The 26,913-nt window shown below is 55.0% G+C and overlaps 1 protein-coding gene across 3 annotated transcripts in view; it reads left to right on the top strand.

Moving 5' to 3' along the window:
• The window catches only part of NIBAN2 (niban apoptosis regulator 2), a 52,832-nt gene that overhangs the window by 22,486 nt on the left and 3,433 nt on the right, over positions 1 to 26,913 (top strand). For all 3 annotated transcript variants that reach the window (XM_077145449.1, XM_077145466.1, XM_077145456.1), the window contains 10 exons: positions 10,584 to 10,714; positions 15,081 to 15,209; positions 17,020 to 17,125; positions 18,371 to 18,538; positions 22,816 to 22,931; positions 23,455 to 23,559; positions 23,651 to 23,813; positions 24,874 to 25,061; positions 26,101 to 26,256; positions 26,769 to 26,885. In XM_077145449.1, the coding sequence (XP_077001564.1) occupies positions 10,584 to 10,714; positions 15,081 to 15,209; positions 17,020 to 17,125; positions 18,371 to 18,538; positions 22,816 to 22,931; positions 23,455 to 23,559; positions 23,651 to 23,813; positions 24,874 to 25,061; positions 26,101 to 26,256; positions 26,769 to 26,885 (1,379 nt within the window). The remainder of the gene's footprint in view (positions 1 to 10,583; positions 10,715 to 15,080; positions 15,210 to 17,019; positions 17,126 to 18,370; positions 18,539 to 22,815; positions 22,932 to 23,454; positions 23,560 to 23,650; positions 23,814 to 24,873; positions 25,062 to 26,100; positions 26,257 to 26,768; positions 26,886 to 26,913) is intronic.

The raw sequence follows: 26,913 nt of genomic DNA, 5'->3' as shown, positions 1-26,913 counted from the left end.
GTGAGGCAGGGGGGACAATCATTATATCCTCATTTTATATACAAAGAAACTGAGACCCAGAGAGGGGTAATCACAGCCTAAGGCTGTTCTGAACTCAGGGTTTGCTTGGTGCTCAGAGCTTTACCCCAGAACACAACACCTCTGCAAAAAGTCCACCCTGTCCTCTCAGGGCTGCCTGCCTGCCCCTCCACCCCCTCAACACCTACCAAGCACCTTCTCTGAGAGGCCCTATGCTGGGTGCGAGGATATAGAAATGCCACCTCTGCCCCTGAGGGGCTGCCAGTCGAGTGGGGAATGTCCTAGCAGAGTCAACAACTACTTCTGAGTTCCCTACAGGCTGGTTTCACTCTTAGCTATGTGATGCTGGACATGTCACTCGACTTCTCTGAGCCTCAGATTGCCCATCTATAAAATGGGTTTTACAATCCATCCCTCCAAGTGTAGTGAGGGTTAAATGAAATCATGTGGATGCTAATTGTTAACATACACCTGGAACTGCCTCTATGCCTGGCACTGGGCTGTTACATGCCTTATCTCATGCTGCAATTATTGTTATAATTATATGCAATGAAACTGCTAAACGCTGTGATAGAGGGGATGATAGCTGAGTAGGGCCTTGAAGGCTGGCTAAGCTTTTGATTAGAAACGAGGGGAAAGGGTGTTCTAGCCAGAGGGCACAGCAGAGGTGAAAGCTGGGAGGTAGAAACGCCTGCTGTACTAGGAAGTAGCGTGGGGAGGAAGCGCGAATGGGTGGGATCGAGATCAGAGCAGAGCTTGAGTTCGATTCTTTGTGTCTGGCGAGTCCCCAGTCTCCAGGGGCAGACAGACCCACTGCCATCGTGGTCCAGCAGGAGCCTTGGCGAAGTGCTTCACGTGATTATCTTCTATGCTGTTTTCTCAGACCTTGGACTTGAGGGTGAACCCAGCGTGTGTTCAAACTCCCAGCTTTGTTCCTGGTTCTTCCACTTGACACTGGCTGACCTTGGACAGGTCATTTGGCTTCCCAGTCTCCTCAATGGAGGTGATACCTGCTTCTACCTCCGGGGGCTGCTGTTGGGGCTCACAGCCATAGGGCGGCGAACGCCCCCTCCTCGTCCCTCCATGCCTGTGGAGTGTCTGGCCCACCTGCTAAGTTGGGTGTCACTGGCCTTATGCCTACTGAACTGTGCTGTGTTTGGTAGGTTCCTTAACTGCTCTGTGCCTCTGTGTTCTCTTCTGTGTGCTTGGGGGATGACAGAACCTCCCTCCTTGGCCATCTAGAGGCAAGCCCTTTGCGCAGAGCTTGCATACACGGGGCCAGATGGCCGCTGTTATCAGGCCTTTGGCAGCCTACGGGCTGCCCTGTTGAAGGGGAGAGGATTTTCCTTTTTAATAACTGGCCCCAGGGAAGGAGGGACCCAGCAGAGGTTCCCTCCAGGGTACCTGAAGCCCCCAGGGAGGGGAGCCTTGTGGGTGGCAGCTGCTTTCCCAAGGAAGAAAAGCTTTGTGCACATTCCCTTGTTGCTGGGACCCAGCCAAGGCCCCTGGTTTGGGCATAAACCTCCCTTTCTGTGGTGAGAAATCTCTGGGGAGTGTTATTGCTCAATGGGGGTGGCAGCTCCCTGCAGGGGTGGCCTGGATTGAAGGTCGCTGACTTCTGCCCACCCCTGCTCTGGGCTTCCTTCCCTCTCTTGCTGTGTCCCCAGGCTCTGTCCTGGGTGTGGTGGGTAGTATCTGCAGGAGTCAGACCAGGAGAAGGCCTTTTCCTACAGTTGAGCAACGGGGCAGGTGGCTGAGGCAGTAGGTGGGGGGCACCCACCCAGCCTGGGGACTTTCTGAGGGAAGGGGCAGCTCAGTGGAAAGCTGAGGAATGAGCTTGGCAAAGTGGAGGGAAAAGTATTCCAGACCAGGTGAGCAGGCTGTGCAAGTCCTGGCAGCAAAGAAAAGCAAGCAGGGCCAGGCCACTCAGGGCCATAGGGGTGTGCTAGGGAGCTCCGCCTTGGTCCCAGAGGCAGTGGGAGTCATAGAAGGTTTTTGAGCACCTTCCATGGAGGTTCAGGTGAGAGCTTTGCTAAAGAAAGATCTTTCTGGCTGCTGTGTGTGAGAAGGATTAGAGGGGACCAGAAATGCCCCTGAATGGAGATGGTACACTTTTAGAGACTGTGGCAAGGCGTAAGATGGGCAAAGCCTTGCTGGGGGGCAGCAACCAGAGGTGCAGGCAGGGAGAGCTGTATTTACTGGCTTTTTAACTGGCCACTTTTCAGCTAGAAACCCTCCTCACCCTGATGGTCTCCCACTGGGGAGGAGGGCATGGTAGGGAGGAGAATGGAACAGGGCCTATTCTACTCCAGCAAGATTCCAGCGACCTGCCATTGCTGTTCAGGGCCTTTAGTGCATCCCCTCTTTAAGGGGTGACTCGCAGGGCAACCCTATCAGTCCCTTGCCCTCTCTGAGCACCGATCTCCCATCTGGACAGGCCCACTCTGGCTTTGGCTCTGTAGGGTTCCCAACTGTTCGTTTAGGCTCTTCCTTTGGGCCAGCTGCCAGCTCCACTGGCAGCTGATGGAATCTGTCAATACTCCCTCTTCCTGGCATCCCACCAGAGCAAGAGCTGGTCAGCCTGGCTGATGGGGCCATCCACAGGGCCAGTGCTGCATGGAGCCCCTGCCCCAGAGGCTGGCAGTCCAGGAAGGTGGGGAGTGAGGTAGATTTGCCCAGACTTTGGTTACCTGGTGAACTTTAGACTCAGATTATTCTGGGTCTTCTTCATTTATAAGCTGTGCTTCCCTAGAGAAGTCACTTGACCTCTCTGAGCCTCCATGTTCACTGTAAAGTAGGAGCAATGCATGAAATAATGTGCAAACATGTAGCGTCATCTCTGGCACAGAGGAAACACTGAATAAACGGCCTCTGCTATTATGTGTCAATAATGTTGATAGGAATGGTCAGTAGAAAGGCTCTGGATTAGGCACCTGGTGTCAGGCACACTAACCCAGTTCTGTTGGGAACATGCTGTGTGACCGCAGAGGGTGTCACTACCTCTTTGATCGTTGAGCTTTCCCTGCCACCCAGGTAGATGATGGAGATGGTGGCACTTTGGACAACTCCACAACACAGGGAAACTGAGTCCCTGCCGCCCCTCTGCCTCTTTGCTGCTTCCTCACCTTTCTTTCCTGTCCTCAGCCCCTCACCCCCTACTCCACCCCCACCCCATTCCCAGTGTTCTGGGAACCCGGCAGGCAGGTTCTGGGCCTGCCCCACCCTGCAGGGTGCTGCCTGCCTGATTTCATTCAGCAAACCTCTCAGCCCTGAAACCCTGAAACCGGGCCTGGCCTTGTGGGTGAGGTGTGTCCCTGGAGCCCACTGGAGGGACCGGATAAGCTGGGGACAGGGTTTGGCACAGTGCCCTCAGCTCAGGTCAGAGCAGGTGAGCAGGTGTGAGTGGCGTGGAGTCCCTATGGTCGACACGAGGCTGAGTGTGCTCTTGGCTGGAGGTCGTCCTCTTCCTCCCCACGCCTCATGATCAGCTTGGAGTGGGCTTCTGTGCTCGGGCTCTGAGGGCCCATGGGCTGGGGTTCCTTTGCTGCCTCTGCTGCTCCCAGCCAAGGGACTTGGGCAGGGGTTCTCAGTTTTCTGGATCTCGGTGTCCTTGTCCCCAATATGACACCACCTGCCCCTGGGTTGAGTTGAGGATTCAAAGGGATGATCCAGGTGAAACCGTTCACGTGGGAGGTCCGTGAAGAGGCAAAGAAACTCTTTAGTTTGACTTTTGAGGCCTTGAGGTCTCGCTTTCTGAGTCCATTGTCAGAGGGCCTCTGCATTTCTCCCATCCTTGACTCAGCAAGACCCTTCTGCTCTTTGAGTTTCAGTTTCCCTCTGCCCAGTAGGCCCAGGACTCCATCCCCCACCACTTGGAGGTCTCACCAGCCCTTGCCCGGCCCCTACTATCTAACTCCAGGCAGGCACAGGAAGCAGCATGATCCTTAACATTGTCAGTTTGGAAAATCAGAGATTAGCGTTCTTCCGGCCTCCTTGTCTGCTGCTGGTGCTGGCCTGGCGATGGGTGGGCCAGGGCTTATGCACCCTGTTTTTTATGCACCCTGTTTCAAGGCTCTTTCCCAAGACTAGAGACACTTTTTGAGCCCCATTAGTGATGTACTCCATAAGGTTAATTGATCTGATCAGTTAGGTACTGGTACCACTTTGCAGAGGAGGAAACAAAGGCTCAAAGAGGGGAGGTGACTTGTCTAAGACCATACAGCTAGAAGGTGACAGAGCTGGGTGAATGTGGGGCGCATGTACATGTGAGGAGACTGTGCCCTGTTTGCAGTGGCGGTGGTGCTGAACTACCCCCACTTCCTCCCACCGCCCCCCCCACATCTTCCCCAGTTGCTCTGTCCAGCGCGGGTGAGAGTTGACTCATCAACAGCTTGGAGGAGGTGCTGAGGCCAGCATCCTGGTCAGCTCCGGGGGCCAGGATAGCACCGATTAGATCATCGTTGAGATTTCAGATCAGCTGAGCTGACAGGGACCCACCCACCCATTTAACATATAAAATTGTGGCCTAGAGAGAAGGACAAGTATGGGTGCAGTTGTGGTGATGGTCCCTTGCCAGCTCTGATGACACTCACTTGCTGTGCAACCTTGGGAAAATCACTTTGCCTCCCTGAGGCTGTTTCCCCATCTGTAAAATGGGAACAGTAACACCTGCTTTGCCTGCCTCTTGGGGCTATTGTGGACCCAGGAAGAGAATGTAAATGCAGAGCTTTGTAAATTGCAGCACGGTGCAGCATGAGAGGCTGCCGGGATGAAGACGCCATGTAGGATGGGGTCTCTGCATGAACAGGTTTTGGTGAGACAAGGCTCAAAACCCACCTCTTTTCCCTTCCAGGTTGTGCCCTTGAGTAAGTCACTGGGTATCCCTGAGCCTGTTTCTTTATCTGTTAGGATTAAATGAGCTGTCGAACATGTTTGGTGGATGGGCCCACCTGGTAAATTCTGGGAGTTCTGGAGACAGAGTTAGGAGGGCGGCTGGTGAGGGGTCGGTCCCCTGTGGCCCCAGGAGGTACCGCTCTTGGAAGGAGGGCTCCGACCGTCTGGGAAGTGGAGCCTTCCTGGGATCCACAGCGCTCCCCTTTCCTCAATGGCTGCCTTAAAGACTTGACTCAGCTCCAACCCCGGAGTGTGTGTGTGCAGCTATATGTGTGCACACGTGTGTGTGTGTGTGTGCGCGCGCGCGCGCGCCTTCTGCCCTGACCCCTACGTCCTGGCATGTGGGCAGATGGACCTCAGTACCCTCATAGTACAGATAAGGCACAGAGATGGAGGCAGTGGCTGCTGAGGTCACAGAGCCCAGGGGTGGCCGGGCACGGATGAGGGCCCTCAGCCCCACTCCCAGCCCCGCCCCCAGAGTTCATGGGCCGCCCTCTTGGGCTAACCAGGGGATCAGCACCCCCCAGGCGGGCCCTCCCCTGGGCAGCCCCACGGGAGTGTGCCAATAGAGTTTTGTTCTGTGGACTGACCAATAGAGTACTGAAATGGCCTTTCATAGCTGTTTACTCTTTTCCGGGGTTTGGTTTATATACCTATAGAGTGGAGATTTTTATTCTCCTGTCCTCATGTCTGGGGCCATTTGAACAAGGTGGATCCTGTTCTGAGGTATGTTGGTGGTCTGGGGGAGCCCTGGGTTCCTGGGTTTTCCTTGGACAGATGGACACACACATTCACACACACACGTGTGTCTGTACCTCTACCGTCCCACCATCTCACCTGTGCAGTTTCTTCCTCCTTCCTTCTAGGAGTTGCTCCTTTGGTCTCACCATTATCTGTTGAAACTACTGATCATTATCATTATTATTTTGTGATTTTTGTCCTGGTTCTTAAAAAAAAAGCTTCGTTGGATTTTTAAAGACTTTAAAAGTTACACCTGCTAATAAAAATTTCAAATAATCCCTTGCCCTTGTTATAAACTGAGCACAGCTACGATTAGCAGTAACATTTATGAGGGCCCTGAGCTAAGCGCCTCCCGGGCAGCCCCGAAGTGGCTTCTCTTATGCCCGTTTCCAGAGCTTGAGGCCCTGAGGTTGAGGCGCTGGCAGGGCTCCGTGGGGCCGGAGGGCAGGGACTCCCCCAGCGGCTCCCTCTGACGGCCCTGGGCGGAGTCCGCGAGGGAGGATGGAGGGGAGGCTGTGGAAGGGGGGCAAGGCTGGCAGACACCCACAAATTGCTCCTCCCCAGCGTCTCTGTGCTTACAGAAGCTAGCTGGGGTCTTCCTGTAACTGGCCCAGGACCCCCGAGTCCGGCCCTGCTCTGAAGGTGGGGCCTGTGCCCTCTGCCTGCTGTGGGGAGGGATGCCCTCCTGGGCAGTGGCCAGAGCCAGCACCAGAGGGGGCCAGCTGGGTGGGGCTCGAGCCCTGGCCGCCTTGGCTGGCCATGTGGCTTTATGGTGGCCCCTCACTGGCGCGGCCCAGAGTCCCCTTCGGGGTGGTGAGCCTTAGTCTCACCCCAACTGACACCTGAAATCCTCAGCGTGTGGTGTTTCCAGAGGCTGTGGGAGGGAGCAGGCAGAGCTGGTGTAGGTAGGCGTGGGAGAGAGAGAGGCCACCCGCACATTGGAGTCATGAGTTAGCTGCTGCAGGGACAGCAGAAGGAATAAGTGAGGTGCAGCATGGCATTTACAGGGAGGGGTCTTGGAGGACCCATGGGGAGGGGGGTGCCGGGGCTGTGGCCCCCGAGCTCAGGAGGCCAGAGGAGCAGCCAGGCCTGGCCCTGTCAGCCTGGCTTCTCCTCCTGCTGCGGCTGCCCGGAGAGGCCCTGGGGGAACCAGTTGGAGCACGCCCCTCTTGAGCCCTGAGCCAGCTGGGACCCTCCCCCTCCTGCCTTCCCAGTCCTTCTGGGACACGTGCCCAGGCACCCAGCGTCCTGTGTCACTTCCATTGTACCCAGCATGTGGCAGTTCCTCCCAAGCTGTCTTAGGACACCTCTCAAAAATGTGCTCAGCGCTCCCTCTGCCAAGAAGCCCCCCTGCAGCCTTGTTCCTTGAGTCTTCCCTTTCCGCCTCTTCCTTTGCTGCCAAACTGCCCTGAGCGCACCTGTCCCCTGTGCTGCCTGGGCACCATCCTCGCAGCCCCTCGCAGGCTGCCTTCGCCCCCATCCCTCCCCTGACACTTCTCTGCTGTCCCACTGCCCGCCCAGCCGCCTCCCCAGTCCTTGTGGGCCTGGTGCAGATGGGCTCTTGGTAACTATTGATTGGACTCCCCTCTCCCCATGTCCATACCCCACCACTGGGCTCCAGCAGTGAGCAAGAGGGATCCAGGCCCACCCTTGTGGAATTTGCGACCCTTAGACAAATGCTAGCACCCCTCGCTTTCCCCACCCACTGGCTCCTGAGCCCAGAGCAAGGTTGGAAGGAGAGGATCCCACACTTTCCCATCTGTTTGGTTCTGGAATTTCAGATAGCAAAGGGGTTATCTAGGAATTGACCCAGCTCTATATAGTTCTTGAGTTTGTATAGCAAAAGCATGCCTGTGATTAGAGCTGGGTGAAACTGGGGGTGTAGCCTCTGTGATTTGTTTGCAGGGCAAGCGGGGCTGGGTCCCATCTCTTCTCTTGTGGGGCCACTGCCTCTTTTCCTACTCTGTTAAATGAGAAGCCCTGAGGTTCTGCCTGTTTTCGCACCTCTCTCCACTCTCTACCTTGACCTCCCCCATGCCCTGTACCCACCTCCATCTTTACTGGACACTGGTCCCACAGTTTCATGTGGATAACTTGTCTGACTACATCCCAACAAAATACCTGGAATGCGCTTCATCCTTGGCCTCCACCCCGCCCGGCCCCCTGGCCTGCTGACTGCTTTAGGCCTGTCAGCAGCACTGACCTGGCTCTGGGACTCAAACCTCCGCCACATCTTTCCTCCGGCTCCTGCCCTGGCAGGCACTGGGTCACTGCCTTCTGATTCTCACTTCCTCAGCGCTCCCCACGGCTTCCTCTCCAGCCCACAGCCCCGCCCGACTTGGGCCTTGACATCCCACACCAGGATGCTGGCTTGGCATTGCCTGGCTCAGCCATACCATTCCAGTTCTGTCTCCAGTCCAGACCCAGGGGTCCTTCTGTCCCCAGCTACTGCCTGCCTGGATGCACTGTCCTGGCTGCCCTGGCAGCTGAGATCATGCTGTGGGTCAGGCAGACCTGGGTTCAAGTCCTGACACAGGGAGGGAGCTCCTTCCTGGGCCTGCTGCCTGAGAGTTCTGGCAGCATGTCCTGGTTGTGGGTCTGTCTGAGATGAGGGTCTGTCTGAGGACTGAGTATACACAAGGAGCCTTGAGGTCAGCAGGCGCAAGCCTGCATTTTAGGATTGGAGACTGAGCCTAGAGAGAGGCAGAGCCTTGCCCGTCCTGCTGGCCACGATGGTAATACCACCCATTCTGCTACCCACAGAGTGCCAGGGCAGAGTTGGGACAGAACCTGGGGCTGCGGCCATGTGTGCTGGTCGCTGGAAACCCTGTTCTTGAGTCCTGGTTCCGCCAGCCTGCTCAGCCCTAAGGCAGGAAAACAGTAGTGGTGACTCCTTCAAGGTTTTCACGAAGGTTCTTGGGGATCAAACATGTAAAACTTGCCCAAGGGATGGTTCATCATTAATACTTAAAAAATGGTGGCCCTTACGCTGATGGCCATGTCATGACCACCCAGGCCATGACCCCAGTTCCCCCCCCCCACCCTGCCTCATCATTTCAGAACAATTCCCATCATCTCCCAGAATGTTCTCGTTGTTTATGGTTTTTTAAAAAGCAGGCATTCAAAGCAAATTCCTCATTTGTTCTCCCCTTCCCCCCCCCCCCAAACTGGAATCTGGACAGACATGCTTTCACTCCACAAAAGGTCCCTGGAGAGGGGTTGATGGGCTGACCTGCCTGTGGAGGGAGAGTGGATCCCTCCTTCCTTCCCTTCCCTCTCCCTTGTCCCTCCCCCTCTGTCACTGAGATGGGGGTAGGGAGTATTCGGCCTGAGACCTGGGGTTCTCACCTCTGTGGGTGTGAGAATGTGGGGAAGATGCTCCATCTTCTCCAGCCACTACCTCCTGGCTGGGCCCCAGGACTGCATCCCAGCCCTGCTGCTGGTGAGCTCTGTGACCTTATGCCAGGGACTTCACCTCTCTGGGTCTCTGTTTGCTCTGCTGTGTAGTGGAGCCGTTGGGAGGATTTAATGGTTTCCTTGGTACTTGGACACCAGCCATCATGGGCAGGTCACGTCAGCTGTTTCTCCTTGGAGGAAGGACAGGTCTTTGAAACTGAACTCCAGTGTGGTCGGAGATGGCAGGGCCTGTCCATCACTGAGTCCAGCCTCCTCGGGGTGCAGGCAGGAAACTGAGGCCTGGAGAGGGGAGCTGTACAGTGAGTCAGTGCAAACCCCAGGTCAGAACTCAAGTTGCAGCTTTTCAGGACCTGAAAGCCTCTATCAAGGAGATGGCCCTCCTCATGGGTCATTCCCTCTCTGGGCTTCAGTTTCTTCCTTTGTGCAGTGGATACTGAGGCCCCATTCAGAAGCTGCTTCAGCAGAAGAAAGCAGCCAGTGAAAGAAACGCGTTATTAACTTGGTACATTATTTAATTTTAGAGTGTTATTTTTTATTGTAGAAGGAAGCATGCTGGTAAAGTAATGCAAATGCTATAAAAGTGAACAAAGCAAAAAGTGAAGTTCAGTCTGCACTCCCCGGTCCCAACACCTAGAGGTCCCACCCTTAACAGTCAGGTGAGCGCCAGTCCCAGTTTTTTTCTCTCAAGTATTCAAGCACAAATAATTTATAGGCACAAACAGGAACATTTTTCTTAATGACATTATATTCTACATGTGATTCTGTAACTTGCTTTTCTTCATGCAGGGTGGCCATCCTCCCTTCGCTGTTACACACAGATTTCCCCAATCTTTTTAGTGTCTTGGGTGAACCATTATTTATTGAATCATTTCCTATCAATGCACATTTGGGTTGTTTCCAGTGATTGGTGCATCTGCGCCTCGTATTCTCTTGTGAGTTGCTCGGTGGGGGTGGATTCCCAGGCATGTGAGCGTAGTGCCGGGGGGGGGCCCAGCACACCCCCTCAAAGTTGTGCCTGTTGCCGCCAGGCATGCTCCGGAAGGCTGTCCCGCCCCCAGCCCCCTGCTGTGGGTCAGACTGCCCCTTTCTCCACCCTCACCCGCCCAGGGCATCGCCAGTGTGTATAAAGTTTACCAGTTGGTGGTGGGGGCAGGGGACAGGCTGGGGAGTAGAAAATCAGGTCTGCATTTGCATTTATTTGATTACTGGCAAGGCTGAGTGTCTTTTTCGTTTGTCTGTTGGTTTTTTGTGTTTTCCCTTTGGTGATTTCTCCACCCGCAATCACTGCCCATTTTCCTGACAGGTGGTTCCCCTTTTCCAAGGCGCACACCTGATGTGTTTGCAGGAAATGCCCGATTCTGACCTGAACTGTCAGATAGAAGAAACCCAGGAGCTTGTGCACATAATTTTACATGCAGGAATCTGGGGCTTTGTGGATGTCCCTCCCTGCAGGAGCACTGCTGTGTGTCAATAGTCATGAGGACCTCACATTGCTGTCTATCCTTCCCTTTCAGAGAAAACCGGGAAGATCCTGACCGAGTTCCTCCATTTCTATGAGGACCAGTACGGCGTCGCGCTCTTCAACAGCATGCGCCACGAGATCGAGGGCACCGGCCCGCCGCAGGCCCAGCTGCTCTGGCGCAAGGTGAGGTGCCCAGCTGGCTTTGGGTCGTGCCCTGCCACCCACTTGCCCCGTGGCCTTGGGCGAGTGACTTTGCTTCTCTAGGCCTCAGTTTCCCGTGTGGCTGCGATGGTCTCCAAGGGTCCTGCCCGGCTTCTGAATTGGCGGGCGAGCAGGGTCATGTGGGCGAGGCCCCTTTACGCCTCATGGGCGACTCCCGCAGCTCAACCCCTTGTCTCAGTGCTGGGTCTCATGTCCAGCCCCCCCACTTTTAAGCTGGGTGCCTGTGGACAAATGACCTCACCTTGCAGGACCTCAGTTTACTCCTCTGTAAAATGGGACTGAGAACACCTCCTTCACAGGCAGGATGTGAGGGGTAAAACCTGGGTGTCTGCCACAGGGAAGGTGCCCAATGAGTGCTGGCTGCTGCTATCATTGTCTCTGGCCTTGTCGTTATCCTGGTACTGATAGTAATGTCACATTTGCCCAGTAAATATTTGTCTAGTGAAGGATTGGATCTTGCCTGGCTCCAGCCCGAGGGGTCAGTTTGGACTGGAGAAGGTGAGCAAGCCTCCCAGGGAGGGGACCCTGGGGTTGGCTGTGGAGCAGAGGCGGAGAAGAAATGGAATGTGCTGGGCCTGGGTCTGAGGGCTTGGGGAGAGAGACCCAGCTCTTGCTCCCTTGGGGGTGGGCATGGACACCCACATGGGCCCAGGAAGTCCTGTTGAGAGCGAACCCTGGGCTATGTCAGTCCCTTTCAGTGACCTTTCCCCCCTGCCCCCCAGACTGTCAGGCGGGTGGCAGAGGGAGGTTGATGAGGATGGAGGGTGCCAGGTTTCCTGCACAGGTGCCGTGGCCCTGAGGTCCAGATGCCGCCCTGAAGTAGCGTCCCTCTGGAGACCCTGACTGGCCGGGTTCTGACCCTGACAGTGGGGCTTGAGCCTGGTCGGCCAGGCCACCCCAGTTCCTGGTGCTGGCGGCCATGAGTGGCTGCATTTCCTCATCGTTGACTGCCCAGGCTATGAGGTCCTGGTGATGGTGCCATCAAGGGGGGCTTGAGCAGCTGACTCATCTTCTAAGTCCCTGTCTCCTCCTCTGACACACAGAGGAGGGGGGGGCTGAGGCTGCAGTGAGAGAATAAATGGTGCATAGCAAGGGAGGCGCAGATTAAGGGGAATTGAATTCTAACTTGCTGTGTAACCTCAGACAAATGTTTTCCTCCTTCTGAGCCTCAGTTTCTCTGTCTGTAAAATGGCATTCAGAGATGAGAAGATTCAGTATGAGCCAGAGAATTCAGCAACTTCACAGAAAGGGTGGGGATTTCACGGAGCTCTGAAAGCCGGACAGGATTTGAATTACTGGGACTGCCTCCTGGGAAGCAGGACGTGAACAGGGCATGGCGGGGGGGGGGGGGGGGGGGGCACCGGGGAGGTGACAGAGCAGAAAGAAGAGGCCGTGAGGGCCACAGACTGGGAGGTTTGGGTTTGCTTCACTCCCCTCCCACCAAATTCCAAGTGACTGTAAATGTGTCCATTTACCATGAAACCAAAAGGGGCGGGCATCAAAACAGCTCACGTCAGAGCTGGCCATCCCTTGATCTGGCCTTGAGGATTCCTTACTCTTTGGCGTCTTCCAGGCTGTTCCAGCTAGAGGCATTAACTTGGGTGGGAAAATGGCTCACAAGGCTGGAATGAGCCCTGTGGTTTTTTCTGGGAGAAAATATTTGCTGATGAGACTAAGGCATTATCTTGAAGAGAGAGATGGAGGGTGTGCAAAGAAAGCCAGGCAGACTCAGGGCCGAGGACATCCACACTGAGTGCTTCTGGCTGGCCTCACTGCCCTCGCTGCTCCCACAGACCCTCAGAGAGACAGACTAAATAGCCATTTACACGATGAAGTGCCAGCTGACCAGGGCAACACAGGCAATAGGGGCCTGACTTTGTCCAAATGCTCCAGGAGGGCTTCCTGGAAGAAGGGCTATCCAAGTTGAGGACACAACAGCTGAGGAAAAATTTGCTAGGAGAAGAGAGAAAGCATACACAGAGGCTGGAGCTGAGTGTTTTAATGGCTTTCCCAGGATGGAGAAGGCAGGACCAAAGCTGGATCCAGATTCCTAGCCAAGAGCCATTTGTTCTGGGATCCCTGGCTTGCCTGGGGTGAGGGGAAGTTAGGGGTGTGCGCCCAAGCTTCTTGAAGTGTCCCAGGCCCCTTTGCTTTTGGACCCCCAAAATGCTGTTTTTCTCTGGGGTCATGGCAATATCCTGACCCAATTATGGCACAGGGGTCAGAGGTGCCTGACCTAGGTGTCTGGCAGGTACACACCTGTGTGGTCAGAAAAGGAGGACTGGGACCCTGCAAGGCTGGAACTGCTCCCCTGTCTGGACACAGAAAGGAAAGAGAGGCTAAGAGTCACTAAGCATTTACTCTGTGCCAGGTGTGCCGTGAACACTCATAAGAGGTGCAGACTCATTGTAGGGTAAGAGAAAGTAACATGTAAATTGCGCATGCTCTCTGAGAAGCCGGGATTGGTGGCTCCATTTTGGCACCTAGGAAACTGATGACCATGGTAAGTCATTAACCAAGATCATATGGCTAGAAAAAAAAATAATGATAATGATAATAACAGCACTTGTTTTGTGCAGGCACTGTTCATTTAGCCCTTGGGATGCCCCTCTGAGGGAGGTGCTTTGGTTATATTCACAGATGTGGAAACTGAGGCTCCCTGTAGGAACCTGCGCCAGAGCCCAGGCCTGGGCTTTAACCACCAAAGGCTCCCCCTGCGGCAGCCGAGAGCTGTGCAGATTCAGAAATATTTTGCCTGGGTTGTCGGGTTCCATTTCATTTCCTGTGGGCCTTCCAATTGAAACACGACTCTTAAAAATAAAGTCTTAAAAATAAAACCCAAACCCGCAGGCGGCCTCATTTCAGGCTGCCCAAAGCTCTAGGGAAGGGTGGGGGTGAGCCCCGGTGCCACCATCTCCCGGGGATGCACTGCTGTAGTCTTCCCTGCTCCTGTCCTGGGGCTCCTGCCAGGCAGGGAAGGGGGTCATCAACCAAAGGCGACTGGGCTGGGTGGTGGGGTGGTGGGGTGGGTGTTGGGGGGGGTGGCTGATCTTTCCAGAATGACAGAAGAGCTCAGTTGCTCTTTCTTTCTAGGAAGGGGGAGTGGTTGAAGGGCTGGCTTTAGTATAGGCCTTGGTCTAAATTTAGACAACCCCGAGCTGCAGCTCTGTGACTTGGGCAAAGCCCCCTCATGGGGGCTGGGGGGTACCATTTATTTTCCTGTAAATATTTTTATCCTTGGGTAGGAAGCAGCCCTCGGGGTCCTATTGTTTGAGCACAATGGGCTCTCATTTTCCAAGAGTGTTTGGCCTTTGGCGTTTTCCCTTGAAGAGCAGCTGGGAGGGAGCTTGGGGTGGGGGGCGCGTGTGAAGGGCACTGAGTGTCCGGATTCTCGGCAGGGGGGGGGGGGGGGCGGGAGGCGGGCAGTGCTTGGGAAGAAGGTGGGGGGTTGGGCCGGGGGACTTGTTGGGGGGCTGCCCACACCCAGAAGCAGGCAAGGATGCTAGGAAGGTTTAGACACAATAATGATTTCCACCCATGATTGTATAAGCTAAATGTTTCTTTTTGCAAAAAGCACCTTATTCATTACAGAACATTTAGCACCTGCCGAGAAACAGAAAAGAACATTAGCTACTCCTCCAACACTGCCCCGCCCCGCAGGTGAGCCTGCCCCAGTTGGGGCACTCTGCCTTGCTCTTCGGCTTCATCACATAAGTTAATCAGGCTCTGAGTCACCTATGCTCCTCACCAGAACCCTGGTCAAAGGACAGGCACCCCCAGATCAAGGACCTTGGCCCCCACCCAGGTTCAGGGAAGCCTTCCTGCCTGCTTTCAGGGCTGGGGGAGGCCTGTCCACGGCTGTGGAGCCGGGCCAGGGAGAGCAGTGCTGGGGCTCCAGGCTGCTGGCTGGGCTGAGTGTCAGCGCCTCCAGCACAGTGGACGGGGGTGCAGCCTGCCACGGATTCCAGAGAAAGCTCCCCAGACCTAGTTGTATCCCCAGCCTGGAGTAAATCCTCCCCCAGCAGGAAACCCTGATCCTGGCTGGGCCCTGAGTCGTGGTCCTGCTCCAGGCTCGCTGGGCTTGGCCTCACCACTACCCTGCCTGGACCATGGGCAAACCCCTCACTGCCCTGAACCTCACTTTCCTCATCTGCCAAATGGGCAACCGTGCAGCGAGGACTCCGTGAGTTCAGGGGTGCTGCTGACTGGCTTCACCTTCTTGGGGGACCCCATTCCTCTGCCAGGAGATGGGGTTCCTGGGACCCCATTCCTCTGCCAGGAGATGGGGTTCCTGGGCCTCACTCCGCACCCCTCCTTCCCTCCCCAGGTGCCACTGGATGAGCGCATCATCTTCTCGGGGAACCTCTTCCAGTACCAGGAGGACAACAAGAAGTGGAGGAACCGTTTCAGTCTCGTGCCCCACAATTACGGACTAGTGCTCTATGAGAACAAAGTGGTGAGTCCTACCCCCACCAACTGCAAGCGGCAGGCATTGAGCACCCCCCACCCCCCAACCCGGGCCTGCTTCTCCCATGTCTCCACTTGCTCCCCTGGCTGGCTAGTCACACTGTTACCACCGTATATCCCCACTCTCAATCTGAGGCTCCAGACCCTTAACAGCCTGCTGCCTGTACCTCCCCACAGCTGTTGCCAGGACTAAAGCAGAACCTCAGCGTCCCGTCCCCCCCCCCCCCCCCTCGGGCTGCCTCTCAGAATGGCTTTCCAGCTGTCTAGGTGCTCAGCTATCTGGGGGTCACCTGTGACTCTGACTTTCTTCTCATAACCAGCACAACACCAGATCCTATCCATTCTCACACTAGTCCCTCCAAATCCCTCCATCTCCAGCAGCCCCAGACCTGGCCCTTCTCCCACCTCTGTCTCCTTCTTGGGGTATCCAGCTGCTCTTCTGATCTCCCCCATACTTGCCTTTCTCAGCAGCCACAGTGAGCTGTTGAACACATGAGTCTGGCCTTCCTTGCCTCAGCTAACCCCTGAGGTATCTGCCCTCTCCCTCTGCTCCCCAGGCTGCATGCAGTTCCATCTCTTTCGTTCCAGATCCCTCCCTTAGGAGCCCCTGCCCTGCCAGGGTTAGGTCTGGTCTGAGAAGGGGGTAGGGCTGATTGTTCCTTACTTTGCTTTGGGCTCTCAGGGAAGTCCCTCCTGGATGAGCCATAGACCCAGTTTCTTCTACTAAAGCTTTCTCCAGAGCAGCCTAAAGGCTCAGCACCTAAGTTCCCCATTTCAAGGCAAATCCCTGGGAGAGCATTATGGTCAGGAGCAACCTCATACCCCACGACAGTTTCTCAATTATAGCAAGCATCAGGGTCACTTGAAGTCTCCTTGAACAAATTGCTGGTTTTGTCCTCAGAGGTTTTGATTCCAGTAAGGCCAAGAATTTGCATTTCAGATTGATGTTAAAGCTATTGGCAGAAGGAACCGCAGTTTGAGAACCACTGCCCTAGAGGTTCTGAGTCACTTCTAGAAATGTGTTGAATAGTGAGTGACACCTGGTGGTAGGGTGCAGCGTGGCAGCCCTGCTGTATAAGCTATTGCATCAGAACTAACTGCTCCCTGCTCCCTTCCCTCATGTGTAAGAAGGCAGTGAAGCAGTGTCCAGACCAAATACCCCTGTTCCTCCAGAGGGGACTTCAGTGATAGGCATAACATAGGAAATTGGGGGGCATTTCAGGGTAATGGTCAAAGAGCCTCTGGAGGCAGGCGGACCTGGTTCACGTCTGAGGTCTGCTATTCACCAACTGTGAACCTATGACTAACAGTAGCACCCATCTCTTGGAGTGCGAGAATTCTGTAAAATGAAGCATGATTTCCCTTCGCATGGTGCCTGGTCAGTAATAGACATCCCACTAGTGACTCCTGGTAGTTACACAGGCAATAGTAGCAGAAGTGAAAACAATAAGTCCTTGCCGTGTGCCAGGCATTGGGCTAAATGTTTTACATGGATTCACTCACTCACTTCTCACATGGCCCCAGGAGGTAGGAACTGGCATTACCCTAGTTTTATAGATGAGAAAACTGAGGAAGTTAAGGTACCCTGAAGAGCCAGGATTTGAGCCCAGAGCCTGGGCCTGGCTCCCTGTGCCATGTTCTCTCTAGCCGCGGTGAAGAGAGAGGGACTCTTATTCCTCTTCTCCTTGTTTCTTTCCGTCCACCTCTTGGAGTGGGGCCCTGGAGCCAGAGCTGGGTTGGCATTTGGGCTTGGCCACACCCTTAACGTCCAGGTACCCTCTCTCTTGCATCCTCCTCAGGCCTATGAGCGGCAGGCACCACCCCGAGCCATCATCAACAGTGCAGGCTACAAAATCCTCACTTCCCTGGACCAGTACCTGGAACTCGTTGGCAGCTCCTTACCAGGTAAAGGACCATCCATCCCAGACTGACATGCCCGGGGGCTGGCCCTGGGAGGGGTGGCCCTGAGCCCGGAGCTCCAGACCCCATGTTTATCGAAAGAAAAGCTGGGCTCAGAGCTGTCAGCAGGTGCAAGGGACCTCCTGGACCCTTCAAAGGAGAGGCCATGTGGGTCCGAGAGGCAGGGGTTTGCCTGAGACCACCTGGGTAATCGGAGCTGGTCCTGTGTAAGCCACCCAAGTGCCACGGCTTCCTGAGCCTTCTGTCCTGCATCTGTGGAACAGGGATCTCCCTGCTCTGCCCTTTCTTCCTCCTTGAGAGATACCCGGGAGAAGACAACCAGGTGCCCCTGCTTTGTAAATTGCCAAGTCAATACTGCATTTGTGAGGAGTAATTGTTTTAGGTGCCCTGATTCTATCCCACATGGCCAGAGACTCCCTAGAGTCTGCTTCTCAGAGAATCCCAGGGAAATAAGGATCGAGAGCAGAGGCTGGCCTGGGGGAAGGTTATGCCCCAGACTGGACTTGGGAGTAATTATCCTGTGGCAATTGAGGGCTCGGGTGAGTCTGACCTTGGATTCCAGCGCCGGCTCTGGCTTTGTTTCTACAGTGCTTTCTTGGGCAAGCTCTTCCTCTCTCTGACCCTCAGTTTCTTTGGCATCTATAAAACATGGGCACTGAGGGGACTGACCCTGGAGTGTTGTCCAGACCCTGCGACACGATGTGTGTGCAGAGCCTAGAGCGGGGCACAGAGGAGAACAGTTATTTGTGTATTATCAGTACAACAGCGGCAGTCACACCACAGGTCCAGTTATCTCACTGGAAATCAGATATCATTGTCCAAGAAAACAGAAAGAGAGAAAAATCTCTTTTTATTTATTTTGTGCCCCCCACCCTTCCCTCCTCACTTAAAGCTGAAAGGAAACCCACGAAGGTAATGCTCAGCCTTTGAACCTCTGAGGGGCTCTGATCCTGTTGCTGGTGCTGTACACATAGTATTAGAACCTTTCCCGAAGGGAGGTGGATGCTGGTGCATTACCAGCTCTAAGGGGTGGGACTAAATGCTGCCAGGCTGTGGAGGACACATCAGGCAAGAAGGATGCTGCCATCCCACTGACTTGCTGGTGACCCTGGGACAGGCCATCCCTCTCTGGGCCTGAGCCTGCCTCTCAGAGTGGGCGGTCAGCTCCCTGCTGTCCTCTGGCCGAGGGAAACTGCAGTGGGCAGCCACGACTGAGAACTGTCTCCACAGGGACCACATCGAAATCGGGCTCTGCCCCCATCCTCAAGTGCCCCACGCAGTTCCCGCTCATCCTCTGGCACCCTTCGGCTCGCCACTACTACTTCTGCCTGATGACAGAGGCCGAGCAGGACAAGTGGCAGGCTGTCCTGCAGGACTGCATCAGGCATTGCAACAATGGTGAGCGCCAGGCTGTGGCGGGGGAGGGGCCTTTACCTGGGTTAAATTGCTGGGTGGTGACACCTAATGGCTGGGTGATGTGTGCCAACCCTGCTCTATGAGTTCTAATTTTCCTTTAGGGGTTGTAAGAAACCATTGTGATACCATCTCTAACCTTCTTTTCCGAAAACATAGTTCTGTGTTGCTTAGAAAAAAACTTGGGAAATTATTCACAGAAGCATGTGGTTGCTGAGCCCTTGAACCCCGGATCACTGTCCTTGTGTTTGAATCCTGATGCTGCCACTTTCTAGCAACATGATCTTAGGAGGCCAATTTACCTCTGGGACTTGCTGTAGGATGAGGATAATAATCCCTCCCTATGTCTTACAGGTTTTTGAGGTTTCACAGTGAGAGTCATTCAGTGCTCAATCTGGGTTGGCCATTTATATTTTTCTTTACCATCAATGTGTAGGGTAATCTGGGAACTTCACTTCCTTCCTCGGAGCCTCACTGTTCTTACCTGTAAAGTTACAAGTTCTCCAGATCACTCATTCATTCAGCAAATAGTTTTTAGCGTCTACTCTGAGCCAGGCCTAGGGCTGGGCACAGGCTGCCTTGTGCAGCCAGCAGTCTCGGGGTGGGGGGAGACAGATGTTGAGCAGATGAGGACAGCAGGGGTGATGAGACACAGCTGTGCAGAGTGCTGGCCACCAGCCTCGGGGAGCCTTGAGGTGGGGGGAGGGGTTGGTCAGGGCAGGGTCCCTGAGGAGGTGATGGCTCAGTTAGACCCGAGGGATGACTAGCCACAGCATGCAGGGAAGGAGTTCCAGACAGAAGCAGAAGCAAGCTGAGGAGAGGTCTTGAGGTGGGAGGAACTGCGGGCAGCCCTGGAGTGGGGAGACGGCAGCCTGAAATGGGGCTGCAGGAGGTCTGAGAGTCAGGTCAGGAGGGCCATATAGGTCTCTAAGGAGTGTGATCAAAAAGGCTCCCTTGGAAGATATGAGAGGATCATATGGCAGCCCATGACAAACTCTGGGGTCTGTTCTGTAACCACTTGTTGAAGAGTGCTCTGAGAACTATTGCTTTTTTATTTCTTTTCTTTGTATATACTTTATACTATACAATAAAAAAGTTAAAAAACAAAACAAAACAAAACAAAAAAGGCTTCCTTGGGGAAGGAACAGTCCTGCCCTGGACCCTGAACTTCTTTCCTGGTGGCCTGGATCCCCCAACCCCATCCTCCTACCTTGGCCTGCCTTGGGCACCAGTTCTGCCTGGTCAGTCCACACAGGCAATACATGGTGTGGTCACTGACCCCTGGAGGCCAGGCTGGCCACTGTGTTGACTTGGCTTGCCCCACCCGTTCTGCTCAACTCTCCAGAGCCGCCCCTCCCCTGCCTGGAATTTGCCAGGTGGGCGGAACCAGATCTCTAGTCAAGCCAACCCCTGCCACCTGGGCTGTCTCTGCCCACCCACAAAGGGCCTCCTGTTCCCAGGACCCTGGGGACTGTGGGGCTGTGACTGGGCGGAGGTGCTCAGGGCTCAGGCTGCCTGGCTTATCCCTCCCTCTTCTCACCCCCTTCTCCCCCTTCCTCCTCCTTCCCTGGCCCAGCTCCACCTTCCCCAAGTTTTCAAGGCTGACTGGCCATGGCTGACCTGACTGGGTGACCCCAGTCCAGGGGAGGGGGCGGTAGGGGTAAGAGGGGAACAGAGTCCATTGGTTCTCCATGTGTGTTTGAGGAGGATACTAAGCTCAACCTCAAAGGGCTCTTGGAAGAGTAAAGGCATGGTTTGAGCAAAGTATGTGGCCCCACGCCTGGCACACACTGAGTGCTCAGCTCGGAGGCTGTGGGAAGGCTCTCAGGCGTGGGGTGAGTGGGCAGGAGGGGTGCTGGGAGAGCTGCTGGGCCTGGAGCATGGGGGCAGGGAAGGAAGGAGTGTCCTGTGACAGGAAGGTGTCTGGCTGTGTGGTTGGGGAGCTGCTTTACCCCAGGGCAAAAGCTGACAAAGCTGGTTTTAGAGGAGGTCCTCTCCTCCACCCTGAGGACTGTGGGAAAGTTCTCTGCTTCCTCCAACTTGGAGGCTGGGTCTGGAAATTGTAGAGCCTGGAATTGCTCACTCCAGGGGCTGCCAGGAAGTGAGGGGTGGGAAGGAGAAAGAGGCCAGGCTGGGTGGATGCCAGTCCGACCCAGGGCCCCCCTCACATCCTGCATTCCTGGAGCAGCTGGGGGTGGCAAGAGGCAGCTGAGGCACTCACTGAGCAGAGTCCTTGGTGTGGGCCTGGGGTACGAGGTCAGGCCTCTTCCTGTCTGACCCAGACTTAGGGATGCAGTTTTCCCTTATCAGCCTGGCCTTCAGGACCCCAAAGGAAGGAAGTCTGGCTGAAGTCACATAGTCCTGAATTTGAGCACTGGTGCTGCCATTTCTTAGCTGTGTGTCCTTGAGCAAGTAATTTTGCCTCTCTGAGCCTCAGTTTCCTCATCTGGAAAAGTGGGGCTAAGAAAAACCCTTCCCTCACAGGGTTGTTTTGAAAATTAAAGGAGTAGATGTGTGTACGGTGCTCAGCCCAGGGCCAGGCTCAGGGAGGGAGCTCAGCTGGGGTGACTCTCACTCTTGTTAAATCAGCAGCTCAGCGTACAGAATAGAGAGGGTCTCAAAAGGTACAGGGGCTTGGGGACTGGCTGAAGGCTGCATGCCTGAGTTGGCTGGAGCCAGGGCCCGGAATATCAGCAGTCTCCCTCCTGCCATCCCAGCCTTACCTTCCTGCCACCTGGAAGGTGGTCCCTGCCTTGCACACCTGACATAGTGGGCTAAGAATGTAAATGCCCTGATATGGGAGAGGCAGCATGTAAATGCGCAGCACTGATTTCCCAGGCAAAACCTCGTCCCAAGGAGACACCCCCCACCCTACCCCAGGCACTGGCCCTGGGATTCCCTCCCCCTCGTGCTCTGCATGCCACCCAGGCTGAGCATCCCGCTCTGCCCCCTTTGCCCCCACCGACCCCCTCCATCCCAGCACAGGGAGCCAGCCGCTGCAGGGGTCGGGGCTGGGCCTGGGTCTCCCCACTGCTGAGCTCCCTTCCATCCCTGATGTAGGGAGGGCTGGGGAGGAGTCTACCCGCTCCAGAGAGGGACTTTTCTCTGTGGGAGGTGACTCACCTCCTTGTCATCGCGGTGAGAGTTGGGGTTTCTGATGCACAGGCTGCTGTTTCCCCTTCCCTTGGCTCCGGGGAGGCAGTGGTCAGAGGCCAGGGTGACCCACTCGCTGTCTGGCTCGGTGGTGTTGAGCCACGTTCTTCCCGGTGTCCAATTCTGCAGCTCCCTCAGCCTGCCTCCCCAGCGCTGAGCCTGGAGGCCCCCCCCCTTGCTCAGTAAACTGCTTCGACATGATGTGGTGGGAGAGCAGAACCATCTGGGCCGCTTACATTGTCCCCAACAAGAATAGAGATATGGGAATATTATTTTTTCTAATCATCATCAGTAATAACCCCCTTAATTTATCCCTTAATGAAAATTTTCTAGCATCTGTGCCAGACCCTTACTGGGCACACAGCAACAAACAAGACAGACTCTGCACCACGCGTTCCCCTCCTCCTACTGCAAAGTGTGATGCCGCCATGCCCGCTCCCATCCCTCGGACGTCATAGTCCTGTCCCGACCCCACGGCCCCTCACAGCTGATGTGTGAGGCCGGGCCAGGGGTCATTGTTCCCATTGTTCAGAAGAGGAAACCGAGGCCCCTTTGGGTTTGATGATGTAGAACAAAGTTGTCAGGCCAAATTCGGCCCACTGCTTATTTTCGTAAACCATTATTTTTTGGAATACAGCCATGCCCATCTGTTGGCATGTTGTCTGTGACTGCTTTTGCATCACAGCGGCAGAGCTGAGTTGTTGTGGCAGAGATGTCTGGCCTGTAGAGCCTAAAATATTTACTCTATGACCCTTTACAGGAAAAGTTACAGACTCTTGGTCTAGGAAGTAAGGGGGAACCTGGACTGGTTCCTCCAAGGAACCAGCAAGGATCTCTGGGTGGCCTCTCATAGGAGGGGACCTGTCCCTGTCAGTCAAACTCTCAGCCTGTTTGTTTCTTTACCCTAGCATGGGGTTAATAGCGAGGTTCACAACTTGGTGTTGCTGGGAGGATTCGAGGAGGTAACTAGAAGGCAGAGGAGGCCGCCCGGTGGGGTGGTGGGCTCCTTCCTATCATCACTGCTGCTGCTGCAATTGCTGTGAGGGTGATGGGAGTCTCAGCGGCCTCTTCTGAGTGTGCGTGTGTGTCTTCCTCCTGTTCCTGGGCAGGGATCCCCGAGGACTCCAAGGTGGAGGGCCCTGCATTCACAGATGCCATCCGCATGTACCGCCAGTCAAAGGAGCTGTATGGCACCTGGGAGATGCTGTGTGGAAATGAGGTGCAGGTGAGGCCAGCAGGACTGGCAGAGAGACTGCAGACATGGCTTGAAGTTGGGGTCCAGGGAATGGGGCTGGGCACAGAGATGGGCCTCTGGGGAGCTGCAGTGTTATAAGGGACAATAAACTCAGATTGGGCAGGTTGAGGCCCAAGGTGGGTCACCCAGGTGGAGACCTTTTTAATTTTATTCATTTACTGAGCTGGGCCAGGTGCAAACAAGATGTACAAGCTCTGGTCCTCAGGGAGCTCTGTCTAGCACGAGAAATAGGCATTCTGCAAATAACATGCACACAATTCCACATGCAATATCCCACGGAGGCAGCGAGGCAGCATGTACAAAGGCCCTGAGGCAGGACTCCTGAGCAGATAAATGTGGGACCTCAGGAGAAAGAAAGCAGTAGACATGGAGCAAAGGACCAAGCATGGGAGGAGGAAGAAGCCATGGGGGCTGAGCTTACTGGAATGCGGAGAAGAGCACACCAGCTGGGTATGCTTCAACTCCTGCCACGACTTGTGCCTGCTGGTCCTAGATCTTGAGCAACCTGGTGATGGAGGAACTGGGCCCTGAACTGAAGGCGGAGCTTGCCCCACGCCTGAAGGGAAAACCGCAGGAGCGCCAGCGGCAATGGATCCAGGTGGGCAAATCTCGAACCTGCGGGTAGGCGGGGCACCTGCAGCAAGCCCAGTGCCCTCAGCCTGGTGCTGACCCCGCAGCTCTGCCCACAGATCTCGGACGCCGTGTACCGCCTGGTGTACGCGCAGGCCCAGGCCCGCTTCGAGGAGGTGCTCTCCAAGCTGCAGCAGGCCCGGCCGGCCATGGAGGCGGTCATCCGCACTGACATGGACCAGATTATCACCTCCAAGGAACACCTGGCCAGCAAGATCCGAGGTAGGCAGGCCAGTGCTGGGCCCCTGGAGCTCAAACCACATGTTTCCAGGGCCAGGGCCCAACTCGATTTATTCCATGGAGACCTCCACCAGGCGGGATTCTTTTCCATGTAAACTTCGGGGCAGTGTTTTGATTCACTGATCATTTTTAAAAATCAAAACCCGATTGCAAGCGTTGTTCCTCCAACCCCAGAATATTGTTTTGTGGCTATTTCTATAAATCTCCTTTTCTGCAGGCCAGATTTTGAAGATCTAAATTTTTGCCAAAGGAATTGAAGTCTTCTACTTATCTTTAATCACAGTTTTTACCACGTGTAACTTGAGCAGACATCAGTTTAATTTTGTGATGATCTGCTTTCAGCAAGTCTAACTTTTCCAGGTCAATCTATGCTCTTTCTGTTCCCAGCCAGATGGAATCCTTTAGCTTGCTTGTCACCCACAACACATTTTGCCATGTGCAGTTTTAGCAGTTGTCACTTTCTTGCGGTTATTCTATACTTGTGGTGCTCGTTGTGAGTTAGATGGGAGACCAAGAGTCGGCATTTATTTTGTGGAAGAAATGGCATCAGCTGGGCCGAGGGGGAGGATATCAGAATATCCCCTGGTAAAAATGGCTCTGTCAGAACGCCCTGAAGGTGGTCCTGCCCAGGAAAGATGGCCTTTCACATAAGTACACTGAGCCAGGCCACGCCATTCCAGGACAGGACCTGGCTCGGTTTTTGTGAAACCACATAGCTCACTGAACCCACTAAAATATTTTATGTATCTTTTAAATGAAGGTGCAAGCCCCCTCCCAGAGACCAGTCTTTCTCCATCCCTAGCTAAGCAGAAAACTGCAGACACTTTGGACTAGCAGTTTTCTTAGTTTCTTGCCATCACGGTTTCAGAAATATCAAGATCTATTATAGTGTTTACTGCATGGATTTATTATCTTTATGAGCCCAGGTTGCTCATAAAGCAACCAGTGGTTTTATTTTAAAAAGAGGACGCTACCGCGCCCCTCGCGTCGGGGCTTCTGGGTGCCTGGAAGGGGCCTTGCTCACCTGGCTCTCTCCGCGCAGCCTTCATCCTCCCCAAGGCGGAGGTGTGCGTGCGGAACCACGTGCAGCCCTACATCCCGTCCATCCTCGAGGCCCTGATGGTGCCCACAAGCCAGGGCTTCGCCGAGGTGCGGGACGTCTTCTTCAAGGAGGTCACCGACGTGAACCTGAACGTCATCAACGAGGGCGGCATCGACAAACTGGGCGAGGTGAGGCCGAGCGCCGCCCCCGAGGGAGGGCCTCCCGGGGCACAGGCGTGGCCTGGGCGCGGCCTGGGCGCGTCTCCTGGCCTTGGTTCCGGGCTGTCCCCTCAGGGCCTTGCTGAGGGACTCGGTGGGCCCCGCCCCGCCTCGCCAAGCCCCGCCCCGCCCCGCCCCGTCTCGCCCCGCCTCGCCTCGCCCGCCTCGCCTCGCCCGTCCCAGAAGTAACCTATAAATGAAGAGGGTCTGGCCAAGATAAAGGGCAGGGTCCACGCGGCCAAAACTGTGGCAAGTCCTGTTGGAGGGCAGCAGTTAGAGGAAAGTAGGGCTGTCAACCACCTGCCACCAGCCTTTATAAGCCAAGAGTGTTGCTAAATATATATATATATACAGAGAAAGGAGAGAGGAAGTAAGGACAAACTCTGGATATAAGTAATATAATTAACAAAGAATTAAACCTATACCTATCAAGTCGTGCACTCTACAAACGGAGAGGCAATGTCTTCTCTAACTTGCTCTCGGTTATCTGTGTGAACATCCTTCTACCAACCCCATTTGGGTTAGTCTTCTACCTTGATTCCTACGTAGTTGTCAGGCACAGATAAGAGTTTGGTCCTGTAATCTTAATTTCCTGCACCCAAAATTGGGAGTCCACAGACAGTAATAGTCATACGTTTTGAGAATTGGAAAGGACCTTAGAGAGCCATGAAAATGCTCTCCTGCTTTTGAGGCTGAGGAAACCGAAACTCAGAGAGGGTGAACAACTTGTTCATAGTTACCCAGCACCCCAGAAGGGATGAGAACCCTTCTCCAGCGTGCAGGCTGGCCCTTCTCCCTGGTGTGGTGCTCTGGACTGCATGCCCTGCCTTCAGGCCCCTCCTGTCCCAGGCCCTCCGGTGGGCACCACCCCAGGTGGCTATCCCTGGTGGCTCAAGCCAGCACCAGGGGTGGGACTCCATTGGCCCAGGCAAGGTAGGGGGATGGTGGGGTTACCTGGCCACTTAGGTGGTCCCCTAGTTCAGGCCCCACATGCCCTGCCTCTCTGCAGTACATGGAGAAACTGTCCCAGCTGGCATACCACCCTCTCAAGATGCAGAGCTGCTATGAGAAGATGGACCCATTGCGGCTTGATGGGCTGCAGCAGCGTTTTGACGTGTCCAGCACATCTGTGTTTAAGCAGCGAGCCCAAATCCACATGCGTGAGGTGGGCCCCAAGGCTGCTGCCCCCTGCTCACCGCCTTCCACAGGAGAGGCCCCTTCTCCACGGCGGCCTATCTGGCTGCCTGCTCTCCCATCTGTCCCCCTTCTCCAGCCCTGCCACCTCTTCGGTTCCCTCCTGCTGCCCATGCTCACCCATCTGCTTGGAACACCTGTCCCTCTCTTCACCTGCTGAACTCTGCCTCATCTTTCAGGTCTCAGCTTAGAGACCTCTTCTTGTAGGAAGCTCCATTTTCTCCCTGAGCCCCTTCCTGCAAGGCTTCACAGGGTGCAGGGCCTCTGTAGTTCCTGCCTCCTTGAGCAGGAACTGAGCCCAGAGCTCCACCCTGTGCCAGGTGCGTGAGAGACACTCGGTAACCATGTGAGTGAGTGAACAAATGAATGAGCATACAAACCGCCTTCCTTCTTTTCTGGTGGATCTGGGGATTCCATCAGAGGCATGCAGGAAGGGGCTCTGGTCACTCTGGTGGCTTCACATGCTCCCGGGTATCCTTGCAGCAAATGGACAATGCCGTGTACACCTTTGAGACTCTCCTGCACCAGGAGCTGGGGAAGGGGCCCACCAAGGAGGAGCTGTGCAAATCGATTCAGCGGATCCTGGAGCGGGTGCTAAAGGTGAGCAGCCCCTGCCCCTGTCCCCGAG

This window comes from Tamandua tetradactyla, chromosome 2 (genome assembly GCF_023851605.1).
Source record: "Tamandua tetradactyla isolate mTamTet1 chromosome 2, mTamTet1.pri, whole genome shotgun sequence".
In the NCBI taxonomy this organism is placed as follows: domain Eukaryota; kingdom Metazoa; phylum Chordata; class Mammalia; order Pilosa; family Myrmecophagidae; genus Tamandua; species Tamandua tetradactyla.
Note: the sequence above shows the minus strand (reverse complement) of the source record. Positions and strands in the feature narration are given on the sequence as shown.